This window comes from Ictidomys tridecemlineatus, chromosome 11 (assembly GCF_052094955.1).
Source record: "Ictidomys tridecemlineatus isolate mIctTri1 chromosome 11, mIctTri1.hap1, whole genome shotgun sequence".
In the NCBI taxonomy this organism is placed as follows: domain Eukaryota; kingdom Metazoa; phylum Chordata; class Mammalia; order Rodentia; family Sciuridae; genus Ictidomys; species Ictidomys tridecemlineatus.
This window is the reverse complement of record NC_135487.1, coordinates 131,115,616-131,142,079: the sequence shown is the minus strand read 5'-3', so window position 1 is coordinate 131,142,079 and position 26,464 is coordinate 131,115,616. Positions and strand designations below refer to the sequence as shown.

The 26,464-nt window shown below is 35.2% G+C and overlaps 2 protein-coding genes across 7 annotated transcripts in view; both read right to left on the bottom strand.

Annotated features, from left to right (window-relative positions):
* Golph3l (golgi phosphoprotein 3 like) overlaps positions 1-251 on the bottom strand; it is a 41,532-nt gene extending 41,281 nt beyond the window's left edge. The window contains exon 1 of one of the 3 annotated variants that reach the window (XM_005331175.5): positions 94-251. The gene's annotated coding sequence lies outside the window, so the exon portion shown is untranslated. The remainder of the gene's footprint in view (positions 1-93) is intronic. The other 2 variants (XM_005331174.5, XM_013361230.4) reach the window with 2 other exon arrangements.
* Positions 94-25,803, bottom strand: Hormad1 (HORMA domain containing 1). Of its 4 annotated transcripts, XM_078027628.1 has the most exons (15): positions 25,671-25,803; positions 24,359-24,419; positions 22,540-22,684; positions 20,719-20,782; positions 18,839-18,875; positions 15,883-15,903; positions 15,582-15,608; positions 12,662-12,729; positions 12,041-12,192; positions 9,636-9,895; positions 8,207-8,273; positions 8,056-8,132; positions 7,081-7,164; positions 4,265-4,336; positions 94-1,783 (listed from the first exon to the last, which is right to left on the bottom strand). In XM_078027628.1, exons 2-15 carry the CDS (start codon positions 24,389-24,391, stop codon positions 1,703-1,705), a joined length of 1,188 nt encoding a protein of 395 aa, XP_077883754.1. In that variant the 5' UTR covers positions 24,392-24,419; positions 25,671-25,803; the 3' UTR covers positions 94-1,702. The 4 variants fall into 4 exon arrangements, with proteins under 4 accessions (XP_077883754.1, XP_077883758.1, XP_077883756.1 ...); XM_078027632.1 differs by lacking the exon at positions 4,265-4,336; XM_078027630.1 differs by lacking the exon at positions 15,883-15,903.
* Between the last annotated feature and the right edge of the window lie 661 nt (positions 25,804-26,464).

The window sequence follows — 26,464 nt, the reverse complement described above, 5'->3', positions numbered from 1 at the left end:
CAAGAATAAATAAATGAATAAATATTTAAAACCACCCTGTCCCCATAAAATAAAAAAATTGACGTTAGGAAATTTAATTTTCCCGTTGCTTACCTGATGTTACCCCTGGGTTACAGTTGGACTCTGGCTGCAGCTTGTGCTCTATTTCAGGAGGACACCTGTTTTCCCCACCCCACCCCCGTCCTAGTAGGTGAAAAACTTCTCAGCCACGCAGAGAGCACAAACTTCCTGATCCTTCGATGCAGAAAGGGAATAACACATCAGCTTCCTCAGAATCACTAGGCAACCTACCTTGGTGTTTCTTCATTGGACCAATCAGAAACCCCCAAGGTTGATTCCAGCCAATCGGAGCTTATGAGGGGAGGCTCTCCCCGGCTATTGTTGCGATCCAGACAAACATCACCAAAAGGAGGCAGGTTTGGGTTCAACCTGACAGCTGGTCAATCCAATGAAGGAACCTTGGTAGAAGAGAGGAAAGAGAGCTGCGCTCCCCACACCCACTAAAGTGGCCAATCAAAGCGTCCAGTGAGCTAACAAGAGCTGCCAATCGTAAAAGATTTCTGTTGGGCATTTTCAATGTAGCAGGTGTGTTAAGAGTAGTAGCGTATACTGGGACAATTGGATGAAAAGCATTGGTATCCAAGCAATAAAGCTAAGACCGAGTAAAACATTTTAAAATTGGGTTGTTTTCTGATAGCTTAACCCTAACCTGATTGTTCTCAGAAAAAAACTAATCTGAATCGGTTTGTAGAGGTTTATTTGGTTTACATTTAACAGGTTGGGCACATTCCTAGAATGGCTTATATACCAAAATTCCCTATTCAGCGCTTGTTACTGACAATTCCATAGCCAATGAATGTTTTTGGAATATGGCCGCTGAAATTACAAGAGGCTAACAGACTTAACTCTTCTTTTTCTAAGGGAAAGGAAATCGCAAGACTGGAACTAGGTCCCAGGTTTCTTATTAAAAGCAGTCTTTCACACTACCACTCAAAAGTTCTATGAAGTGTGCTCAACTGTTGCAAAATAATACCTACTGAAATTATCTCAAAATTAATACATAAACACTTTCTAATTAAATAAAAATTGGAGCCAAGAAAGAGCCTACATACTGCACAACATTTTATTTATGCTGGTAAAATTATCAGTCTTTAAAAACCAGTCATCTTTTTTGTCCTATAGTAAAAAAATGTAAAAAAAAAAATAGGCAAAGTACCGAATTTTAAATTGTACATTATATATTACCATGTTAATACACTATTTCAAAGTATTGAAAAACATTGTTTAAATAACAACACAATGACAAACATCCAGTTAAATGGTAGTTTTAACATAGCTAAAAAGTGAATCCCTATAAAATTTTAATATGAAAATAAACATTATTTGCTTCAAAAATGGCTTTAGAGGGCTTAACAGTTAATATATATTTTTGTTCACTAAAATGGAAGGTAGATCAATATCATGTAGATAATAAACAGAATAATTATGGTATTTGTACTTTTGTGAATTTATCTCAAGTTTACTAAGATTAAAGACAACAATACAATAGTTAGCTAGAAACTTCATTTTAGTGAATGAACTTCTTAAAACTACATATAAATGTTCAGAGGTAGGAAAAAATACACCTTAAAATACTAATATAGTGTCTTTTAATTTAAATGTTGAGAAGAACTTTGCAAATATGTAGTAGAAAAAGTAATTTTTACATATGTTCCTTTGGTTCACTAAATTTCCTCCTTTTTGGCACTGACTCTTGACTAGAAGAATCAAAGTGATGGAGAACCTGTCAAAAGAAGAAAACTACTTAGAATACTTTCCAGTGTAAATGTCTTTATCTTTTGTCATGTCTCTAAGGTTTCTTTAAAAAAAATACCTAGCATATCAACCATAACTATTTTCAATTATGGTAAGGATACCTAGGTTATTTAAAAGTAAGGTAAAATTTATTACTGACATATGTACATCTTTTTTTTGTGGGGTGTATGTGGCCAATAGGGATTGAACCCAGAAGTGCTTTACCACTAAGCTACATCTCCAGACCTTTTTCAATTTTTAAGACCAGGTCTCACTAAGTTACTTAGGGCCTTGGTGAGGCTGTCTTCAAATCTGGGATCCTACTGTCTTAGCCTCTCAAGTTGCTGGGATTACAGGCAATTGCCACTGTGCCCAGCTTATAAGTACATATCTGATGGCTGCTGAAAAGTAAATACCTTCAAAGTATAATATCTTCATTAAGGTTGTCATAGAGGTTAGAAGATAGATATACATGGTATCCTCAAAACAGTCAAACATTTTGGGGTGATGAGAAGGGAAAATATTTTAATTTACAAATACAAAAACCTTCTACCTTGGTACTTCTGTAAGATTTAAATAATGTCTTGATTTTGTACTTCTGGTACTTAGTAGTGCCTGCTAGAAATTAGACATACACACACACACATACACATATTTTGTGCATGTGGTATTTAAAATTGAACCCAGGACCTCATGAATGCCAAGCAAACACTCTCCCATTGAGCTACATACATACCTGGCCCTAGTGTATACCCTTTTAAGTGAATGGTAAGATGAATTAGGAAATTACTAATAAGAGCCCCTGAGTTATTGATGTTTGATTTTGATGGGAAAAGTTGGACTATGCATAACAAATTTAATTATGATTTTGCCAAAAAAATGAGGCTTAATACATTTGGAAAAATTGAAGAACCAAATGTATTGATTGTCAGTTATTCCATTTCATTCTTAAGTTATGTAAACTGAAAATAGTATTAATCAAGTATATTTTGATATTACCTTTTTTTATGTGTGGAACTCAGGACTGAACCCAGGGGTGCTTTTACAACTGAGTCACATCCCCAGTCCTTTCTATTTTTTATTTTTTAAAACATTTTTTAAAATTGTTTATGGACCTTTACTTTATTATTTGTATGTGGTGCTGAGAATCGAACCCAGTGCCTCACACATGCTAGAGTCACAACCCCAGCCCTCTACTTTTTATTTTGAGATATGTTTTCACTAAGTTGCTGAGGGTGTTACTAGGTTACTAAGATTGGTCTCTAACTTGTGATCTTCCTGCCTCAGCCTCCTGAGTTGCTGGGATTACAGGCATGTGCCACTGTACCCAGCCTTTAATATTACCCTAATTTTAACATTTGATTTTTAAAAAATAATCTTTAAGTTTTTAGTTGTCTAATTCTAACCTACTAATGGTATGAAAATTTTTAGTTGAAAAAATATGAGTAAGTATCCCAAAAAAGACAAATACATTATCTGATTTGGTATAATAAAGTTCTGATTATGCAGCAACTATATAAAATTTAGGTCAAGAAAAGTTTTCATTCTCCTGAGATACTAGAAAATGCTATATTTTTTGGTAACTTTCTAAAGTTTCTAGTTTAGTTTTGATCTGTAGAAAGCTCAGAAAAATTTGTGATCCAATTTCAGTTCCATATAAACAACATGACTTGGATATTATGTCATTTTTTTCATTCTATTCAAATTTTTCCTGACACCAATTTTATTTATTTTATAAATTTCTCTAATAACTTTAAATCATTCATGGAATGAGTCAATAGCTATTTATGTGTAAAATATTAATACACTGAAATACTGCATCTTATTTGATTATATGTGTGGGGTGGGGTGTGTGGGTGTGTGTATGTATATGTGTATGTGTGTGTGTGTGTGTGTGTGTGTGTGTGTGTGTGTGTGTGTGTGTATATATATATATATATACACACACATTTTTTTAAACCCAGATGCACTTTACCACTGAGCTATATCCCCAACCCTTTTAATTTTGAGACAGGTCTCTTTACCTTACTTGGGGCCTCACTAAGTTGCTAAGGCTGGCTTTGAACTTGTGATCCCCTGCCTCTGCCTCCAAATCACTGAGATTACAGGTGTGTGCCACCATGACTGGCTTGTATCTTATTTTAAAATCACCTCATTTTTAGAACAAAATATTTTTGAACAAGATTTGAATATCAGAGCTCTGAGGTCTGTTCAGGGATATGATCAAAATTTTTTAAATATTTATTTTTTAGTTGTAGTTGGACACAATATCTTTATTTATTTTTATGTAGTGCTGAGGATTGAACCCAGGGCCTTGCACATGCTAGGCACGCACTACCACTGAGCCACAACTCCAGCACCATGATCAAATTTATTATGTTAATCTATAGTAGTGATATTCTGATACTTGGCTTTTTAATATAGGTTGAATTTTATTCACAATAGGTATGAACATTATCATAAGACTTACTGTTTTCCCAGATTCAGGTTGATTTCTCTTCCGATTTTCTTTAGAAGATTTTACTGGTGGATTTCCATTTGCCTCCACAAAGATAGAGTAATTACTAATTGGTTATTTCTCAGAGAGCAACCAATAGTTGATTTTTCTTTAAATGAATGACTACATGCATTTTTTTTAAAAAAAAACAGCCTTATTTAGATGTAATTCAGATATTATACAATTAACCTATTTAAAAGGCTACAACTAAATGATTTTAAGTGTATCCAGAGTTGTACAAACATATCACAATTTTAGAATATTTTCATCATCCTCAAAAGAAGCCCTAATATCCTTCAGTTAATACTGTTATTCCTCTATCCTCCCACCAGCCCTAAGGCTTTTCTTTCTCAACAGCTTTCCCAATTGTGACTTTAACATGAATGGAATCAGATGATATGTGAACTTTTGTGAATGGCTTCTTTCAATTGACATCATATTTTCACGGTTCATCCATGTTATTGCATTGTACGGTTAATTCCATTCCTTTTTATGGCTGAATATTTCTTTGTAGGATTTAAGACAATTCATTTTATCCATTCATCTGCTACTGGACACTTAGATTTTTCCTATCTTTCAGCTATTGTGAATAATGCTGTACATACAATTATTAAAATGAATACTATAAGATGGCAAATTATTAACTGACATAATACTGTTCTTTAAAAGAACATATTTCTTTCCTCATGCTTGAATAATCCTTCCCAATGATAACCTCCTTTATATATTTATTATCACATATTTTAATTTCTTGACATTTCCTAGCCCCAATTCAGCCATGATTCTCAAAATTACAAGTATCCTAAGACTTCATCTCCAAAACATGTGAAATTGAAGAAATGAATTTATGTCCTTAAAGTATCTTTTTTTTAACATTTTTTTAGTTATAGATGGACAGAATACCTTTATTTTGTTTATTTATTTTTATTTTTAAAGGAGAGAGGCTAGTTTTTTATTTCACTCATTTATATTTTTTTTTAAAAGAGAGAGTGAGAGAGGGGAGAGAGAGAGAGAGAGAGAGAGAGAGAGAGAGAGAGAGAGAGAATTTTTAATATTTATTTTTTAGTTCTCGGCAGACACAACATCTTTGTTGGTATGTGGTGCTGAGGATCGAACCCGGGCCGCACGCATGCCAGGCGAGCGCGCTACCGCCTGAGCCACATCCCCAGCCCTATATTTTTAATATTTAATTTTTAGTTGAAGTTGAACACAATACCTTTATTCATTTATTTTTATGTGGTGCTGAGGATGGAACCTAGGGCCTCCATATGTTAGGCTTGCACTCTACCACTGAGCCACATCCCCAGCCCTATTTGTTGATTTTTTTGTGGTGCCGGGGGGATCAAACCCAGTGCTTCATGCATGCTAGGCAAATGCTCTACCACTGAGCCAGAACTCCTGCCCCATCCTTAAAGTGTCTTAACATTATATTACAAGGAAATCTTGCCTACTAATTTTGTAAAATGTTTGCCTCGCTCCTTATATCCTAGTAAAGGATACTCATCCTAAATGGAAGCTGGCTAGGAAGGACATTTTGCTGCTGGAAGTAGAAATTCTTGGCATTTCTTTATTTCTTGTTTTCATCAGCAATTCTAACTTCCTATTGAGAACATGGGGAGAAAAAGACTCCTAAAAAGGGCACCATAATAAGTGGTGTTCTGGTAAAGGTTTAACCACCAACTATGTGCCAGAAACAAACCCTGAGGCATTTGTTGATTTCCAATCAGTCAATACTCTGTCCATGTCCAATATCAAGCTACCAACATGATATTACCAGATGAGGAGTTGGGAACAAATGTTCTAGCACACCATTGATAGAGTACCCTAACTTTGGATATATTATTTCATATTTTACAAAATGCTTTTTCTGGGCTGGGGATATGGCTCAAGCGGTAACGCGCTCGCCTGGCATGTGCGAGGCGCTGGGTTCGACCCTCAGCACCACATACAAATAAAATAAAGATGTTGTGTCCACCGAAAACTGAAACATAAATATTACAAAATTCTCTCTCTCTCTCTCTCTCTCTCTCTCTCTCTCTCTTCCTCCTATCTTAAAAAAAAAAAAAGCTTTTTCTTTACCCTTAACCTTGAGAGTAACTTAAAGGTATGTACATTCAGATACGCATTTCAAGATGAGGGTCTTACTAAGTTGCCTAGGCTGGTCTCAAACTCACAACTGCCTCAGCCTCCTGAGTAAAAGAGTTTAAACATGACCACAGTACCCAGTTCAAATGTAAATTCCTGTTTAGTATAATTCATACACAAAACTAAAACTGATTTTGTTTTTGCTTAAGAACATGACATTCATTTAGTATAAGACATATATATATATATGTTAATCTTTTATGTATGTAAAATATTAATTTGTATGTCATTAAAAATACAATCAATTTATAAGACAGAACATGGGAATGTTCTGATAGTTTACGAAATTCCCTTGGGAGATTCTGAACAAGAGTATCACTCTCAAAGTTTTTCTTGGATTCTCCTCTCTAATGTACATTCAGTAAAATTAACTATTCTTTCCTTTGTGCTTCTATGTATTCTATTAAGATTTCTATGATAGTCCTATATCATTTCTTGTTTGCTTCCAATTACCAAACTTTCAGCTAAAATTAGGAACTATGTGTTAACTAGGTTATATCCTCTGCATCTAGTAAAGTACCTGCCATATAATAGGTACATATTAAAAATATTCCAATAAATGAAATAGTAAAATAAACTCATATGTGGGGGGAAATTACAAGGTTAGAATGGAAAACAAACCTAAAACCGAAAAAGGCATTTACCATTTTATTCTGAAAGACTTTTCCACTTCTTGTTTTGCTTTCAGACACATCAAGTTCAGATGTTTTACTAACTAACTGCTCAACCTAGAAAATAAGTTACATAAAATTATATAACATAACAAAATATTTTTATATCATAATAAAATGGAGTCTAAAATTCAATCACATAAAATTTAGGGGCTTATTATATTAAGTTAATGAAAATCAATAATTTTGACTTGGTTTATACTGTTACAAACGGCACCAAAGTAAAGTTAGTAAGCTGACACTGTGCATAACTGACAATGTACTGAACCGCTCAAATGATTATGAAGCACTACCCTTCCAGAAGATATGAACTTTAGCTCACTCCAATTTGAGAAAGGAGCTAGATAAAGGAAGGTGGGTAATTAATCATCAATCCATTATTTCCAAGTTCATATGATCTAAATCTGTTATTTCAGAATTTCACTGTATTTTACATGGAAAACAAAATTAAACATGTTCTGCTCCAAGGCAACAAAAAAATGTATTTTACAGTCCATATATAATACCAAGGAGGGTGGAATTAATAATTGCATAAGATTCTATCTAGCTCTGAAATTCTATGAATAGTTTAAGGTTTATTTAAACAAAATCATGTAATAAACTCAAAAATTTTCAACACGTAACAGGCAGTTTTTGTTAACAAGTTCTAAATACTAATTTTCTAAAAGACCCAGAAAATAGAATATCTGAGAAATAATGAAAAATCAAATAGTCTTATAAACAACAATCTCTTTTTAATATATATATATATATATATATATATATTTTTTTTTAGTTGTAGTTGGACACAATACCTTTATTATTTTTATGTGGGCTGAGAATTGAATCCAGTGCCTTGCATGTGCTAGGTGAGTGCTCTATGGCTGAGTCACAACCCCAGCCCCATAAGCAACCATCTTTAAAAAACAAACAAGTTAAAAGTTAGATGGAACTTAATAAAGTTTATACCTGAGAATGAGAAATTGAAAGATCTGGACTTTCTTTACACCTCATAATTTCATCTTCCTCACAAACTAAATTTGGTTCTGTAAGGGAAAAAAATGTTAAAGTGGTATAAAATTGAATTAATAGTTAATCTACATTTTTATTAACTTCTTACCTCCAACTTCAGAAACTTCAGAGTTTTTTTGCTGCTCTTCCATTTTAGTTTCAAAGTCAAAATCATCCTACATAATTATGTGAAGAAAAAAATGAACATATTTCAAAAAGAAATTTAAAAAATTGTGAAGTATTTATGAACAAATTTATTTTATGTGAAGGCTACATATAAAAGTACTACTTTGCTCACTAGAAATAAAAGTAATCTTAGAATTTATATCACAAGGCAAGTTATTGATCCAAACAAAATATATATATTATATATATATATTTTTTTTTTAGAGAGAGAGAGAGAGAGAGAATTTTTTTAATATCTATTTTTTAGTTCTCGGCGGACACAACATCTTTGTTTGTAGTGGTGCTGAGGATCGAACCCGGGCTGCACGCATGCCAGGTGAGTGCGCTACCGCTTGAGCCACATCCCCAGCCCAATATATTTTTCTTTACTTTGTACTACTACTTTTCTTTACTTTGAAAGACTGCTTTAAGGACAAATGATAAAAATATACAACTTTCACTAAAATGCCTGATGATTCCAAGAACCTTTAAATTTTATTACATGTATTATTTGAAAGCACTGAATTAGACATGTTGTACAATATGCTATCACTTCTGTACCTCTAGAATTTTCCACATCCCCAGCCCTCTAGAATTTTCATATAATGTTAGGATATACTCTGAGTATGCCTCAACTTTCCTCAGGAAGTTATTAATGATTTAGGCTTTAGGAAAAAGTTTTCTTCTTTGAATTTGTTGAAAATTTAATTTTCTATTTGTACAGATGTGGCCACAGAGCCTAGTTCAGAATAGTGATCATAAGTCATCATTTTGAATGAAAACATGAGGTAAGATTATACATAATGTTAACTTTTGAAAAGAATAAAGTAATGATGACTTTCACTTTTGCTGGGAATGAGGCAACCAAAAAGGCTCTTTTATATTTTTCCCATTCACTCAACCAATACTGAGAATGCAATCTGAATGCTAGGCACTAAAGGATTATAAAATGTACAAGACACTTTTGCTGCCTTGCAGGAATTCTAAGATGCTTCAGGATTGTGACTTTACAGGCTCTGGAAAAATTAAAGTACTAGCTATACAAATACTTAGTAGGGATATTGTAGAAAGGATTCTATCATTAGTTGGAGAACTGTAATCCTTGGGGTTTCCTCAGAGTACATTTCCAGAGTAGGTGAGGTGATGAGTGGCTGGGCCTCCAGGACTTTAATCAGAATACTGTTTTTAAATTCTAAAAATAATGTTTGGACCAAGGTAAAAAATTTTAAAACTACAGACCTAGACTTTAAGGTCCCTTCAAACCTTGAGTTTATGATGATAATACAGTACTCATTCAAATATTATTGAAAGCTATTAAATTCTTTTCTCAGAATTAAGTCAAACATTTGTTACTATTGTACTTTGTAACTCACACTTATATAATGTTCTTGGTCATCTTCTAAATCATCTTTGTCCATTAGGATTTTTTGAAGTGGTGTTTTCAATTGTTTTGGTGATAGTATAGCTGAATCAATATTTTCCATTCGTTCTTTCTCAGTGGTCACTTTTACTTTGAAGGTGTGAAAAGGTGTTGGGACTTCTCCCACATTTAAGTACATAGGCTCCCCTTCAAATATTACTCCTTCACAATCACCATCCTTAAAACCAGGAGGCTGGTAGTCTGGGGGTGTAACTGCAAAAAAGTTAAGTATAAACTGTCCTGTTAACAAGACTGAAAAAATTTTATTACTATTAAAATACACATACAGATTAAATTTCAAAGAGCATGACTGAAAAATACAAAGTCATCCTCCTACTATTCACATTTTTTTTTTTTTTTTGGTACCAGGGATTGAACTCAAGAGCACTTGGCCACTGAGCCACATCCCCAGTCTTATTTTGTATTTTATTGAGAGACAGGATCTCACTGAGTTGCTTACTGCCTCACTTTTGCTGAGGCTGGCTTTGAACTTGCAATCTTCCTACCTCAGCCTCCCAAGTTTCTGGGATTACAGGTATGCACCACTGCACCGGCCTATGCACATTTTATTTCCTAAAGGTAACTTTTCCTTCCTTTCCTTCCTTCCTAGGACTGAAGGTAGGGACACTCTACCAGTCAGCTACATCCTTGGTACTATTTATTTATTTATTTATTTATTTATTTGTTGTGCTGGGAATCAAATCCAGAGCCTTATGCATGCCAGACACACATTCTACCACTGAGCCACAATCTTGGCCCTTGTTCTTTTTATTTTTATTTTGAGACAGGGTCTCACTAAAGTTGCTGAGGCTGACCTTAAACTTGTGATTCTTTGGCTTCAGTCTTTTTTTTTTTTTTTGTAGTTGTAAATGGACAGAATGTTTTTTTTGTTGTTGTTTATTTTTTTGTGGTGCTGAGGATTGAACCCAGTGCCTCACACATGCTAGGCAAGCGTTCTTTCACTGAGCTACAGCTCCAATCCTGTCTCAGTCTTTTGAGTCTCTGGGATCAAAGGGATGGGCCACCATGCCTGTGTAACTTTTAGCAAATTATTTTTCATCCCTGATTTGGTTTCTTTATCTGTCAAATGAGGAAAATAAGTTACCTACCCTCATAAATTCACTGTTTATAAAACAAATTAAAGCATTGTAAAATGTTCAGAAAAGAACTGGCAGAGTTAGTATTTTCTAAATGTTGTTATTATAGTTACCTTATGTTCTACAAAACATTATGAATGTAATAAAAGAATGTTTCATATTTACACAGGTTTTAGGAAATGCATGTCCTTAAAAAACAAATGAGACATATCATTCTGTACCTAGTTCTTATTTTTTATTTTTTGGTACTAGGGATTGAACCTAGGGGCACTTAACCACTGAACCACATCCCCAGCCTTTTTAAATACTTTAAAGACAGGGTTTCACTGAGTTGCTTAGGGCCTCACTAAATTGCTAAGGCTGGCTTTGATCTTCCTGCCTCAGTTTCCCAAGCCACTGGGATTATAGGCATATGCCACCATGCCTTCTTCATTTAATAATCTCTCTTATTAGACAATTTGCCAGAACATCCTTTGTTACCACTTGCACAGTATTCTATTCTACAGACGTACCCTAATTTATTTATTCATACCTAAAAAAGGACACTCAAGGTGATTCCAATTTGTTCCTCTTTTAGTCAAAGCTATAATGAAAATTCTTATAAATATGTAGTCTTACATATACAAGTATATTCTCAATTTTTTTTCTAACTATAGATCTTTTAATTTAAAATTTTGATACTGCCAAATTGTCTTCTGAAAATGTTGCACTTATATGCATTCCCTCAAGAAGCTATAAAAGTACCTGCTTTCCCACACCTTTGTCAATAAAGAATTTACAAATTTTACCAATTTGATAAGTGAAAATTGGCATATCATTGTTTTATTTCCTTAATTATGAGGCAAGTTATACATTAACATGTTCCTATCACTAGAAAAGTGTATATTTTTATATATTTAAAGAAGTGCAATTCTGGCAACTTGGGAGACTGAGACAGGAGGATCACAAGTTCAAGGCCAGCCTGGGCAACTTTGTGAGATTCTTTCTCAAAATAAAAATAAAAAGGGGCAAGGGTTGTGGCTCAATAGTAGAGGGTTTTGGGTTCAATCCCCAGTACAACAAAACAAAAAAAAAATGAAAACGAAAGACTATTTTTTTCAAATCTTTCCTTTTCAAATAATGCTGTTATATGTGAAATTTATAATTTCAAAAAATATATAAAAATTTAGGTGCTAAAAACATTTGGAATGGTACCCAAACTCTTTTAATAATGGTATAACACACAGGTACTGTCTAAAACAGGACATATTGCAAATAATACCTTCATCGTAGTAAAAAAGTTTCATGGTCAAACAAACATCATTAGGTAAAGGTCCCAGATTTTGCATTAGAATATAAATCTTGCGAATGAGGAGAATACTTGCTTTCTTGGTATCAGCAGATGACATGCTAGATTCATTACTTTGATTTTTACTAGAAGAGAATCAGATATTAATTTCTTTCACAAAACTTGTGACTTCTAATATCATAACTTCACATTTTAACTAATTGAGACTCTAATTATAGCACCATGTTAAGCTGAAAGTTACAATAAAATGTGTTTTAATGTCACTATTATAAAATTTTTAATATCACTATTAATCTCATTATTATAATCCCACAGTTAATTTTATGTAATATGCATTTTATGTAAGGTGTTTAAAGGAAATGATGGATTTTAATTATATTTCTAATCACTCAAGTTCCTCTTCACAATTGAAAATAGTATATAATTAGCTATATAATCATCTTTGTAGCCACTCCAAGTCACTATTCCATTTGTATAGTCACATCTTGGTGGCTAATTAGGGGTTTGACAAATTTTAGAATACTGAAATTTAGTTTTATAGTATTAATGAACAAATAATCTGTAAAATTAAAAAAAAAACCTACATAACAGTACCTTATAAAGTCCATGATTGGTCCATTTTTTGTGTACTTGAACTTAAACTGGTAACATTCTGAAATTGTCTTAAATAGAAAACATTGCCATTATGTAACTGTTACATAGTTGTGGCTGCCAAATAGTTATATACTGCTTTTTTATGACTCTTAACATTTAGTTAACAGTTTTTTCCAACATGTTGACCCCTATTGGTCCATTGACACTCTCAATTCTTCATAGTCAATCCTTATGATCTGGATTTCGAGTTTCAGTCTAATTCTCCCAGTCATTGCAATGTGTTATGTGTATCAAGTGTTAAGAACTCTTTAGTAAGCAGGCAAGAGAGAGATAATACCTTAACAAAATGTGTTCCCCAAAGTTCTTGTATTAAACACTTAATCCCTAATACAACAGTGCTGAGAGGTAAGATTTTTAAGAGAGAATTAGGTCCAAAGGGCCTTTATTAATGGATTAATGCTGTTATCACAGGACATATTACAAATAATACCTTCATCGTAGTAAAAAAGTTTCATCTATTGTGGCAGTGGGTTCCTGATAAAAGGATGAGAGTTTGAGGGGTTTTTTTTTCCCCCCTCTTTCTGTCGCTTTGGGATTTTTCTTCCCTTTCTTTGTCTCTTTAACCCATGCTCTCCTGTCCTTCCATCTTCCACCATGTGATGATGCAGCAAGAAAGCCTTTATTAAATGCCAGTGGCCCCTAGATCTTGGACTTTGCAGTCTCCAGAATTGCAAAAAATTAATCTATCTTTTCTTATAAATTTTCCAATTTCAAGTATTTCTGCTATAGCAGCATAAAACATTAAGACACTGCCATAGCCAGGTGTGGTAGCATATGCCTGTAATCCCAGTAACTCAGGACACTGAGGCAGGATGATCACATGTTCAAGGCCAGCCTCAGAATTTAGTGAGACTCTGTCTTAAAATAAAAAATAAAAAAGGGTGGTGGACTTAGAGTGGCCCCAGGTCCAATCCCCAGTATCAGATGAAAAAAAAAAAAAAAAGAAAACAACTATTAAGGTTTGAAAGTCACTATTAGACCTCAAAACTCAAACTGAAATTTAATCCTCAACCTGAGGTATTAAGAGGTGGGACCATGAAGGTACTTTAAAAAGGGATTAGATCATGAGGCCTCTGCCCTCATGAATAGATTGGTCCATTCATGGGCTAATGGATTAATGGATTAATAGATTATCTCCAGAGCTAGGCTGTTATAAAAGACAGTTTGACTCTGTCTCTTGCATGAGACTGTCTCTTTTCATTATTTGATGCGTGTGCCATCTTAGGATTCAACATAGAGTCCGCAATAGCAGGAAGGCCCTCATCTGATGTGGCCCCTCAATCTTAGATCCAAGTCTCCAGAACTATAAACTGACTAGGCCTTTATTCTTTTACAAGTATCCCATTTTTGCTATTTAGTTACAGCAATAGAAAATGAACTAAGATATACACTAAGCACAGTGTTTAAATCTTTACTATACTGTAACCATATACAAGCCATTTAAACTTTGTTTTCCAACCTAAAAAATGGTTGGAGACAATACCTAGCTAATTGGTAATGGTAAATTTTATCAAATGGGATAATTTATACAAAGCCCTTAATAAAGTTCCTGACACACATTAAATATTCAATAATACTATTAGTACATCAGTAAAGTTGTTTATTTACTGATAGAAAAGTACACAACTATAAAACATATGGTAATAAACATTTTCAAAACAATTAATTAGTTTTCTGAACAGTCAACTAATTTATATCCTTTGCCCAAATCATGTGCTTTGTCACTATGGGCGTATATTAAGCATTGATAGCCAGCATGAATATCAGAGAAGATATATTCCTAATCCTCCTGAAGCTTGGAATACTTTGCTTTCTTTACATGTCAGTGCTCACATAAAGAAAGGAAACAGTTCTCTTTTTTAAAAAAAAATAATTTTATTTATTTATTTATTTTTATGCGGTACTAAGGATCGAACCCAGTGCCTTATGCGTGAGAGTGTTCTACCACTGAGCCACAAAAACCCAGCCCCCTATCTTTGTTTTTTAAGTAAGTTTAAATCTGTTTTTCCATGACTGTGTGAAACATTATATTTTAACACCTGTAATGTAATGGTTAAGCACTTAGAGACCATGGACAAGAAACCTTGTACCTAAATTTCCTAATCTATAAAGTGGAGATGATAATCGTAATTACCACATGAAGGCTATGATGAATAAATGAAAGTGCTCATAAAGTCTAAGAACAGGCACTACTATAAAATATGCATTCAGTCGTTCCCTCGTTTCTTATCTTCTCGTTTTCCCTTTCATTTCTTGTTCTGCCTCTCTCCTTTAACTGTAGTAGATGTGCCTCAATTGAGATGAATAGTCAAAGTTTAAGGATGAGTTCATTTTTTCTCAAAACTCATGTCTTTTGATAATTGCAGATAAGGAATATTGTAATTAAATAAGAGTCAGGCAATTTAGGTCATATCTAACAGTTTGTAAGCTTTGTGGGCTAGGATTAGTTACATAATTTTGCATAGTAACTGTATTTATCTGTTTAAACAGAATGATACAGGCCCTGACTCACTCCAGAAGACCTTTACAAGGTTTAAACATGAAAATAAATACAAGGGCTGGGGATGTGGCTCAAGCGGTAGCGCGCTCGTCTGGTATGTGTGCGACCCGGGTTCGATCCTCAGCACCACATACCAACAAAGATGTTGTGTCCACCGAGAACTAAAAAATAAATATTAAAAATTCTCTCTCTCTCTCTCTCTCTCTCCTCTCTCACTCTCTCTTTAAAAAAAAAAGAAAATAAATACAAAACATGTTGATTAAAGCACAATTAAAAGCATAAGATATAAATATATTGTAGTTTTGAGTTATTTTTGATATTAGAAGCATTATGTTTCTTTACTAGCTCAAGAACACGCACCTGAGGGTCTTCTGGATTGGTGTATACCTATTTAAAAATAATTTATAGTTGAGTTATCTGAGGTTAAGTATTCAAGAAAAAGTAAACTGGACATTTAAAGTAAAAGTATTAAGTGAACTCAGCAAAGCAAAACAAAAACAAAAATGACCACCCAAAATATTAGTTTATTACTTTTTTCCCATTGAATAGATCAGTTGTTTGAATAAAGTGACATAAGCAATTCATAGTTTTAGTGTCATTAATAAAGCCAGGCTAAATTGACAGTCTTTAAAAAAATAACATACAACTTAAAAATACTTACAGCTAGAACCACCATCCTTAGCTGAAATACAACAAAGAACAAAAACCTTATTTGTATCCTATAAAATAGTTTTTCATGATGGAGTACAAAAATTCTGTGAACTAATTCAGGAGCTGGAAATGTAGCTTGGTTATAGAGCAAAAGCTTAATATGTGAGTGGTCCTGGGTTCAATCTCTAGCATCAAAATATCTAAAACAAATAAATACAAAAAACTTTCTTATTTATTAAAGATACAACTTTATATCATATCTGAGGCAACACTTTACCTGTGCTTCTCTATTCCCCAAAATATCTATTTCTGCTAGATTTACTGATGGCTGAAATTCATGTCAGTATATTATTTAATTGTTTTAAGAAAAACAGGACATTACTGCCAGTTAGAAGAAAAATATATATTGTGAACAACATGTTAAAAGTTAGCAACCTGAGTATGATTTTTTGGTCAGGGGATCCTGAGGCTCAAACTCAAGGCCTCATGAATGCTAGGCAAGCACTCTACCATTGAGTTATAACCACAGTCCCTAAGTACTGATTATGAAAAGAGCAAAGAGAGCTCAGGGTCCTATGCATTTAATAAAGGGGACAGGCTTTGGAGACCATAGGAACAAGAACAACAACAAAAAAATCATAGAAATTATTCACCTAACTGATCTACCAAAAAATCTGGAATCATCATTGATTCTAATTTTTTCCTTATATTTCATAACCAATTCATCAACCAATCCAATCAGTTCTACTCCCTTATCTATTCTGAATCTCCTCTTCTGTCATCCTAAGTCATCATTAGTTCTCATCATTACTATAGTAATATCCTAAGTGCTATTCCTCCTACTCCCAACATTATTCTCCTTCTATACATATTCTCTAAACAGTAGACAGATTTTTAAACAACGTAAAACATAAATCAAATGATGTTATATTTCTATTTAAAATCTTCAATGACTTTTCTTTGCCCCTGAAATGCAAACTCTTTACCTATATAACACTGAATGCTCAGACTCAAAATTATTTTCTACGGCTCATCTCATGCCATTCTCTACCATGGCATAATTGCTTTCCAGTCCTATGACTCTCATTTTCTTCCTGTAACTCAAATTTTTCTATAATTCTTTGCTGCTCATCCAGGAATATTCTCTCCCCAAATCAATGTCTGGCTGATTTCTTCTCATTCAGGTCTCAGTTCAAAAGTCATCTCCTCAGAGAAGGTTCTCTGATTATCCCATCTAAAGTATGTTCTCTACATTTATCACATACTTTTCCTAAAAAATTTAATGGCATCTAACACTATTGGAAAGTATCTATTGACTATTTTCCTACTATAAAAGGACCCTCTTTGTTTTGTCCACCACTATTACCTTACCCTGGTCCTACCTAGAATATGCACCTTGCATATAGTAGGCACTAAATATTTACTATGCCTTCATGAGAAAGGTTAGGGACTATGGATAAAAATTCACCCTCACAATTTTGCTAGAACTGGATTTCTTTATGGATGTAGTATAAAATTACATTACATATGTAAAAAGGCTTAGTCTATTTAAAAAAACTTCATTAAAATTTCACTAATTCTGTTGTGTCCACAGAGAACTAAAAAATAAATATTAAAAAAATAGAATTCTCTCTCTCTCTCTCTCTCTTTAAAAAAAAAAATTTCACTAATTCAGAATTTGTTGGGCTGGGGTTATGGCTCAGTGGTAGAGCGTTTGCCTAACGTGTGTGAGGCCCTGGGTTCGATCCTTAGCACCACATAAAATAAATAAATAAAACATAGGTATTGTGTCCAACTACAAGTAAAAAATAAATATCTTTTAAAAAATATTTATTCTTAAGTTTTATATGGACATAACATCTTTATTTTACATTTATGTGGTGCTGAGGATTGAACCCAGTGCCTCATTTACGGTAGGCGAGCACTCTACCACTGAGCCACAACCCCAGCCTCATAAATATCTTTTTCTAAAAAATAAATTATTTATTTGTAATACTGGGGATTGAACTAGAAAAATGAACTACTTCATTTTTGAGATAACCCAGGGCATATGAGATAAGCACCCTGTCACTGAATTACATCTTGAGGCCAAGGAAATTTGTTTCTGAACCCTAATTAAGAAATAATTTATTAAATTATTAGTGTAAATAAGATTGTAAAATACATGTGAAACTAATAAATGGACTATAAGTTCATTAATTCTTTAAGTTAGTATGTGCTGTTAGTACCAATGAATATTAATTAACCCAAACCAGCTTGGCAAAATTTCTTTAGTATTAATTACATTAGGCTTAAAATGAGTTGAAGATTAGGCTTTAAAATATTCAAATGTTCAAACTTTTCAGTAACTCAAACTGGCCTATGCCCAAGTTAATTTAATGTTTTACTACATGTCAATTCCTATTAAATTTATAGTGATAGACCCAACCTGATCTTTTATTAAAATTGGGAGCCATCTCGCCACAAAGCCATGAAAAGATGATTTCGGCTTTACTATAAATTACTGCAAATTCTGAACCTGCTTGGAATGCCTGCCCGTGCCTTGAACTCACCCATGCCTGGCTCTCTGACCAGATAGCAGCCCTCTCTGAAACTTTAGTGACACCTCATAAATATTGGCCTTCCCTGGCCAGACAACAACCCTCTCTGAGGCTCTAATAATCCTCATAAATTCTGATGTTGGGGCCAGCAAAAAAAATTGTAAACTACCATTAGTGTGATGCTTGTCAGAGTTCTGTTATCTGTAACCCCCCTTTTGTGTAACTTTCTGGGCTATAAAGCTGGGCTGTAGGAAAGGTGGGGCTGCTGTCTTGTTCCCACCGTTTTGGGAGGAAAAGGCAGCCCGGCCGGTCGAAATAATAAGCTTGCTTTAATTTGATTTTAATTGGAGTCAGTGGTCTTTTCTTTCGTCATAGTCTAACAATAGAATATAAAATATAGAAGTAAATTTGTACTGAAAGACTTACATATTTTTTCTGTAAAGCATCATAGCATCCTAGCATCCTAAAAAAGCCAAAAATTCATTTTAGATTAAATACATTTCTAGAAAATAGATATTTTCATAAATCTCTATACTAGCTCATTACTAAATAATACCCAAATTTCTTTTTTGTAATATATTTTTAGTTGTAGATGGACACACAATATCTTTATGTAGTGCTGAGGATCGAACCCAGTGCTTCATTGATGTAAGGCAAGCACACTACCAGAGCCCCAGCTCCAGCCTCCAAATTTCTTATTAAAGCACTCTGCCATGTTTTTTTTTGTTTTGTTTTGATATTGAGGATTGACTCCAGGGGCTCTTTGTCATTAAATTATGTTTTTTCTAGGCCTTTACCTTTTTTTTTTTTTTTTTTAAATTTTAGACAGGTTCTTACTAAATTACTGATGCAGGCTTTGAAGTTGAGATCCTCTAGAGTTGCTGAGATCAGAGGTGTGTGCCACTGTGCCCAGCAAAGCAACCTTCTTATCAAAGAGCTTAAAACAAAACAAGAAGATGAATAGGTTGGTGCACATCTGTAATCCCAGTAACTCAGTAGGATGAGTCAGGAAGTCTACAAGTTCAAAGCTAGCCTCAGCAATTTAGCAAGACCCTGTTTCAAAATAAAAAATATAGGGCTGGGGTTGTGGCTCAGTAGTAGAGCACTCGGCCTAGCATGGCCCTGGGTTTGATCCACAGCACCACGATAAAAAGTATAAATGAATAAAGGTTTTGTGTCCAACTACAACTAATATATATAAAATATATATTATGTATAATATATAAATAACATAAAAAATAAATAAATAATATAAAAGGCTGAGGATGTGACTCAGTTGTTAAGGGGGCCCTGAGTTCAATCACGTGTACCAAAAAGAAAAACAAAAACCAAGATAAAACATAAGAAACAATATGGCAGAAATATAAAATGATGATGGGGATGGAAGGCAACTATAACATATTTGACAGCTATTTGGAGGAGCTATAATAAGAAAATGAAGCTCCTCATTTCAGGCATTGCTGAGAGCCATTGCCAAGTAGGAATGACGCATCGAAATTTTCTTGTCAGCCTACCTCATGTTGCTTAGAGGAAGGACTCTCCATTGTGGAAATGGGCTTGCCTTTGGACCCAGGTCATTTGCAGTGACATTGCATGTATGCTTGAGTAAGGTGACCTTGCTCAAGGACCAGGGCGGATTGAGTTTAGGGCAGATCAGGGATTAGGGAGTATCCCACTCCTTAGGTTTAGGGCGGTTCCAGGTTTAAGGTATACCCTGCTGGGAATAGGGCATACATATCCTGCTGCCTCAGGCGCCTTGAGTTCCCGTTGAGTATTCAGAGAGTATTTGGAATTCAGAGCCTGGTGGAATACGTGAATTTTGCCCAGAACGTGGATTTTGTGAGAACGTGGATTTCCCCAGAACCTGTGTGTAGAGTGCCATAAGAGTTCGAGAATAAAGAGTTGCTGTTTGAATCTATAAGGTGTGTGGTGGCTAGTGATTTTGTGCCCAGCCAGACTGCAGCAAGGCATGAAATAAAAGAAAAATTAAATGCATAAATCCAAAGATCTGCAAAAACCATACCCAGTGTTGGGGCTGGGTATAGCTCAGTAGCAGAGCACTTGCCTAGCATGTGTAAGGCAATGGGTTCAATCCTTAGCATCACATAAAAGAAACAAAGGCATTCTATCCATCTACACCTACAAAAAAAATTAATAAAAATTTTTTTTAAAAAATGTTACCCAGTGTTAATGGGTTAATCACAAAAATCTGGTTAAACACTGAAAGGTATTTAATGTACATAAAAATGTGATTTTGAAAAATCATTATTTATCTTTAGGAATTTTTTTTTTCTTTTTTTACTTACCACTTCACTAACTGTGTTGATCCTGGACAATTTTTATCTTCTCTCAGAATTTTGACACAAAGATCTAAATCCAAAAACAAATAAACTCAGAGTTATAGTATAAACTGGCATGTTATTTTTATTGCCTTAAAATAGCACAAGAACATACACTACCACAAAGTTTTTAAGGCTAACCTTTAACTTGTGATCCTCCTGCCTCAGCCTTCCAAGTTGCTGGGATTACACACTTGTGTCACTGTGCCTGGCCAAAATGTTTTTTATCTATTTACTTCATCATTGTAAATGTAATGTCAAGTGAAATTACATTAGAGAAACTGAAAAAAATTTTTTAAAGTAAGTTTTTTCAAAAGTATTGAATATACTTTTTTAAAACCCACTTAGAGGGCTGGAGGTGTAGCTCAATGGCAGAGCAATTGCCTAGTATGTGTGAGGTCCTGGCTTTGATCTCTGCACTGCAAAAAACAAAATAAAACAAAACAAAACAAAAACCATTTAGTTGCCCAAACAAAACACTTGAACATGAATGTGGTGTCATATAGGACAGCCAAAGAGAGAAAACAACCCACATGTTCAACTGTTACAGCCACTTATATAGTTACTGAATAATGGTACATTATTCAGTAACGTGAGGAATAAAGTACTAACATATGCTACTGGGGTTGTAATTCAGTGGTAGAGTGCTTGTTTAGCATGTGTGAGGTACTGGGTTTGGTTCTCAGCACTGCATATAAATAAATAAACAAAGGACCATTGACAATCATACTAAAAAAAATATTAAAAAGAAAGGCAAGCCAAAATAAGCATGTATGGTGGGGGGGCTGGGCTGTGGCTGGCTCAGCGGTAGAGCGCTCAACTAGCACATGCGAGGCCCTGGGTTTGATCCTCAGCACCAGATAAAAATAAATAAATGAAATAAAGGTATTGTGTCCAACTATAGCTAAAAAATAAATATATTTTTTAAAACAGCATGTATGGACATCATAAACATTAGGCTAAGTAAAAGAAGCCAGTCATGAAGGACCATATATTATAGGATTCCTTTCATATGAAGTGTCTGGAAAATGTAAATACATAGATCAGAAAGCAGATTGGTGGCTGCCTATAACTGGGAAGGCAGGGGAAAAGACAATAGTGACTTAATGGGTATGGAGTTTCTTTTGGGGGTGATGAAGATACTCTAACATTGACTGTGGTGACAGTTGCACAATTTGGTGAACATACTAAAATTAATAAATTGTACACTTTAAATTTGTGAATTATTGGATATATGAATTATATTAATAAAATTTCTGCTAAAATCACAATCTCTAAATCAAAAGTTATAGTTGTAAGGGCTGGAGATGAAGCTCAGGGGTTGAATGCTTGCTTAGAATATGTGAGGTACTGGGATTAATACCTAGGACCAAGAAAAAAAAGTTTAACAGCAAGCCAAGGGGACTGGGGTTGTAACTCAGTGGTAGAGTGCTTGTCTAGCATGTGTGAAGTACTGGGTTTGGTTCTCAACCATGCATATAAATAAATAAACAAAGGTCCACTGACAACTAAAATATTTTTTTTTTAAAAAGGCAAGCCAAAATAAAACCTTTTTCTATTTCGTACTGGGGATTGTATCCAGGGGTGCTTTACTATTGTACTACATCCCCAGTTTTTATTTATTTCTTAACTTTGTTTGAGAAAGGGTCTCACTAAATTGCTGATAATCTTGCTAAATTGCTGATGGGGGCGTCAAACTTCCAATCTTCTTGCTTCAGCCTCCCAAGATGCTGGGACTACAGGCCCAGCCAACAACATGTTTAAAAGAAAGTCTTAATATTACATTACCATCTAGATATCTTGTTCCATAAGCACACTCTGGAAATATTCCTCTCAAATACGTGATGCAGGATACTGAAACTGCTAACAGTCTCTTCACTAATACCAAAGACTGCTGCTCAGTTGATATCTTACTGGGAAATACCAATGCACTCTACAATTCAAAGGAAATTAAAACATCTTATTTACATTTATTGAAAATAAGGTTTCCTTGCACTTAAGAACAGATCTAATTTTGCATAAACATGATGATGGTTCTCCCTATGAATTCCTCCCCATAGTGTTTAGAAATCCTGAGAATATTGGAATAGGAAACAAATACCAAATGTCTTCTTTGATATAATGAGAGCAACTATGAACAGAGCAGGGAGGAAGAGCAGGAAGAAAAGATTAACATTAAACAGAGACATGAGATGGGAGGGAAAGGGAGAGAAAAGGGAAATTGCATGGAAATGAAGGGAGACCCTCATTGCTATACAAAATTACATATAAGAGGTTGTGAGGGGAATGGGAAAATAAACAAGGAGAGAAATGAATTACAGTAGATGGGGTAGAGAGAGAAGATGTGAGGGAAGGGGAGGGGGGATAGTAGGGGATAGGAAAGGTAGCAGAATACAACAATTACTAATAGGGCATTATGTAAAATTGTGGATGTGTAACCGACGTGATTCTGCAATCTGCATTTGGGGTAAAATTGGGAGTTCATAACCCTCTTCAATCTAATGTATGAAATATGATATGTCAAGAGCTTTGTAATGTTGTGAACAACCAATAATAAAAAACAACAACAACAAAATATAAAAAAAGAAAAGAATATTGGAATAGGTTTATAAAATGTAAGGATGTACTAGAGTAACCGCATAAAAGTACATGCAAAAAGTACTTAAGATTCTCCTTGCAAATTAACTGTAAATGCATAATACAGGGATAGATAAGATTTTCTCTTCAGTCATTGACTAATTTAATATAAACTAACTATAATGCATCATCCTCCAAATGACAATTTTATATTTTTGAGTCATGAATATTTTCTAGTAGTAGACTGGTATGAACAATAATTTCATCAAAGCAATTGAACAGCATTCATTAATACCTACTGTAAATTAAATTTGAGCCTATAATGTAAAGAAATATACCAAATATATCACAGAATTCTACATTAGTTGAAAATTTTAGCAAATTTCTTTCTTTTTTTTTTTGGTACCAGGGATTGAACCCAGGGGCACTTGACCACTGAGCCACATCCCTACCCCTATTTTTTATTTTATTTAGAGCCTCACTGAGTTGCTTAGTCCCTTGCCATTGCTGAGGCTGGCTTTAACTTTTTTTTTTTTATTAGCTACTCATGACATTACAATGATCTTGGCAATTCATACATCTGTATCAATTGGGGTATAGTTTCTCATTTTTCTGATTATACAGATTGCAGAATCACATTTTGAGTAAGGGTCTCATTTTGAGCCATTTGATAGCAAATCTCACATAAATGGATTATTAAAGTAATTGTTTATTTAGTGCCAAAGATCGGACCCATAGTCTGTACATACAGCAATCATAATGTCTATTCTATTCTGCTGCCCAGCTTTTAACTCTTTATCCTCCTGTCTCAGCCTCCCAAACTGCTGGGATTACACATGTGCACCACCGCACCAGCAAATTTCTTCTATTCTTAAAACAGGTATTATTAAACCCTCAAAAATAAAGTACCTAAAGCTTTAAGAAACAATAAAATCCATATATGTGTGTACTCATATGCATATACATATCTATACACACACACACACACACACACACACACACACAAACACAGAAATAAAAGAACTCATACCATGGAAGTCCTCTGCAATTGTGCAGTGGCCATCTTCTGACAAAATACTTTAAATTCAACCCTGTGACACAAATATTAACTTTAACTTCACATTTTATTTCTTACATTCTAAACCAGAATTTTATTTGAACAAACTTCAGAATTCATTAAAAAGAAACATAAAAATTCCCTTAGTCTGTTGATTGCTAAGCACTTGCCCTACCAGGTTATACCCTACCCCCGAGAAACTAGGTTTTTTCTTTTTCTTTTTTTTTTTTTTTTTGGTGTGTGTGTGTTAGGTGCATCTCCCTATGTTGCCTAGGATGGTTCTGAACTCCTGGGATGAAATGATACTTCTGCCTCAAGCATCCCAAGTATTTGGGATTACAGGCAAACACCATCATGACCAGCAAATAGAAAAAATAAATTTAGCTCTTTTTACTTTTTATTTTTGAGACTCAGTTGCACTAAGTTGCCGAGATCTTCCCTCAAGCTTTTGATGTTCCTGCCTCAGCCTTTCCGGTGCCTGGAATGACAGGTGGTCCCCCACCGCGACCCAACTAGAAGAAAATTTTAAGAAGGTACAAAAATTCTGATTTTTCTTCACGGTATAGTATTCAAGCATTAACGATGTAGGTCAGGTCTGTCAGTCATGAAAAACTATCTCTGGGAAACCCTTTTTAAAATTAAAACATGTGGTGTCGCGCGCCTGTCATCCCAGCAGCTCAGGAGGCTGAGGCAGGAGGATCCCGAGTTCAAAGCCAGCTCAGCAAAAGCGAGGCTAAGCAACTCAGTGAGACCTGCCTCTAAATCAAATTCTAAATAGGGCTGGGGTGTGGTCAGTGGTCAGTGCCCCTGGGTTCAATCCCCGGTACAAAAAAAAAAAAAAGTATATCTAGCTTCAAAATATTCGCATCGGTGCCTTTCTTTCAATGGCTTTAGAAAGGCGTGTGGCCGCCGCGGCGGACGCCCCAGGAGGGCGGCGGGAAGGCCCTAGGCGGCACGACCCAGTCGGTTTCTCAGTTCCAGCGGCCCGGCTGGGGACGTGGATGTCGTTTGGCAGCAGTTCTGTCTTTCCTGCAGACAGAGCGGCCAGAATCCCCGGGCTTCGCGGGGTCTGGCACCGCGGGGCCGGCCTTCAGGCTCCTCGAGCGCGACGCAGGCGCCTGCGTTCGCACGCCCTCAGGGGCCTCTCGCGAAAGGAGCAGGAGCACATTTCCCCCATGTGTTTCGCCATGAAGACCTCAAGAAACTTAAAAGTAGGACGGCGGCGACAGAAAAAAGATTAAAAAGTAAAAACACAAAACCAAGAACAAACACAGATATATATTACGTAACGTCTGAGGGTAGCACGCCGGCGACCAGAACCTCACCGCCCGGCACGCGCTCTGACACACGCGCATGCGCTCTCCTTCAACGGTCGCCGGGGCGCTACAGCGGCGCTTGCACTCCGGAAGGACGTCGCCTTTCCCGCCAGGGCTGCGCAAGGTGTTCTGGGAACTCTGCGAGCCGGAAGTCCGCCGGGGCGGCTCTGGGCCGGTAGCTAGTCGCATGGGGTTAAGCAGAGGCACGTGGCGAGCTTTCTCAGCAGGCTAGCGCCGCTGCCATGGCCCAAATGACGCCGGCCACCGTGTAATTCACCCCTCCAGTTCTGGTTGTTTCCGATGGCGCCTCGACTTTTCGTGTCTTCAGGAAGGCAGTACCCAACAGTTCCCTACTTATAGTTTCTTTTCTTTTTTTTTTTTAAGAAAGAGGGAGAGAGAGAGAGAACTTTAATATTTATTTTTCAGTATTTGGCGGACACAGCATCTTTATTTTTGTATGTGGTGCTGAGGATCGAACCCGGGCCGCACGCATGCCAGGCGAGCGCGCTACCACTTGAGCCACATCCCCAGCCCCCTACTTATAGTTTCCACCAAGTTGTAGCTATCCTCATCGTTTACAAACAAAATTAGAATGGGATGGTAATTGCAGTCTTTCCAGGAGCACAAGATCCTTACTTTTCAGAGTCTTACATATCCAAATAAACTGTGTTGCTTGTATAAACAACATAAATTTTGATGTCTTCGTTATGGAGGAAGTGACCACCCCAATATGAATATATTTGTACGTAATCATTTAATTAGG

Bases quoted from the DNA above. Each gene is read 5' to 3' on its own strand.
- Hormad1 (XM_078027628.1), bottom strand. From the start codon at position 24,391: ATGGCCACTGCACAATTGCAGAGGACTTCCATG. The intron at 22,685-24,358 runs GTATGAGTTCTT...TTTGAATTGTAG, and splicing joins AATTGCAGAGGACTTCCATG to AGTGCATTGGTATTTCCCAG. The intron at 12,193-12,661 runs GTACTGTTATGT...ATTCTCTTCTAG, and splicing joins CCAATCATGGACTTTATAAG to TAAAAATCAAAGTAATGAAT.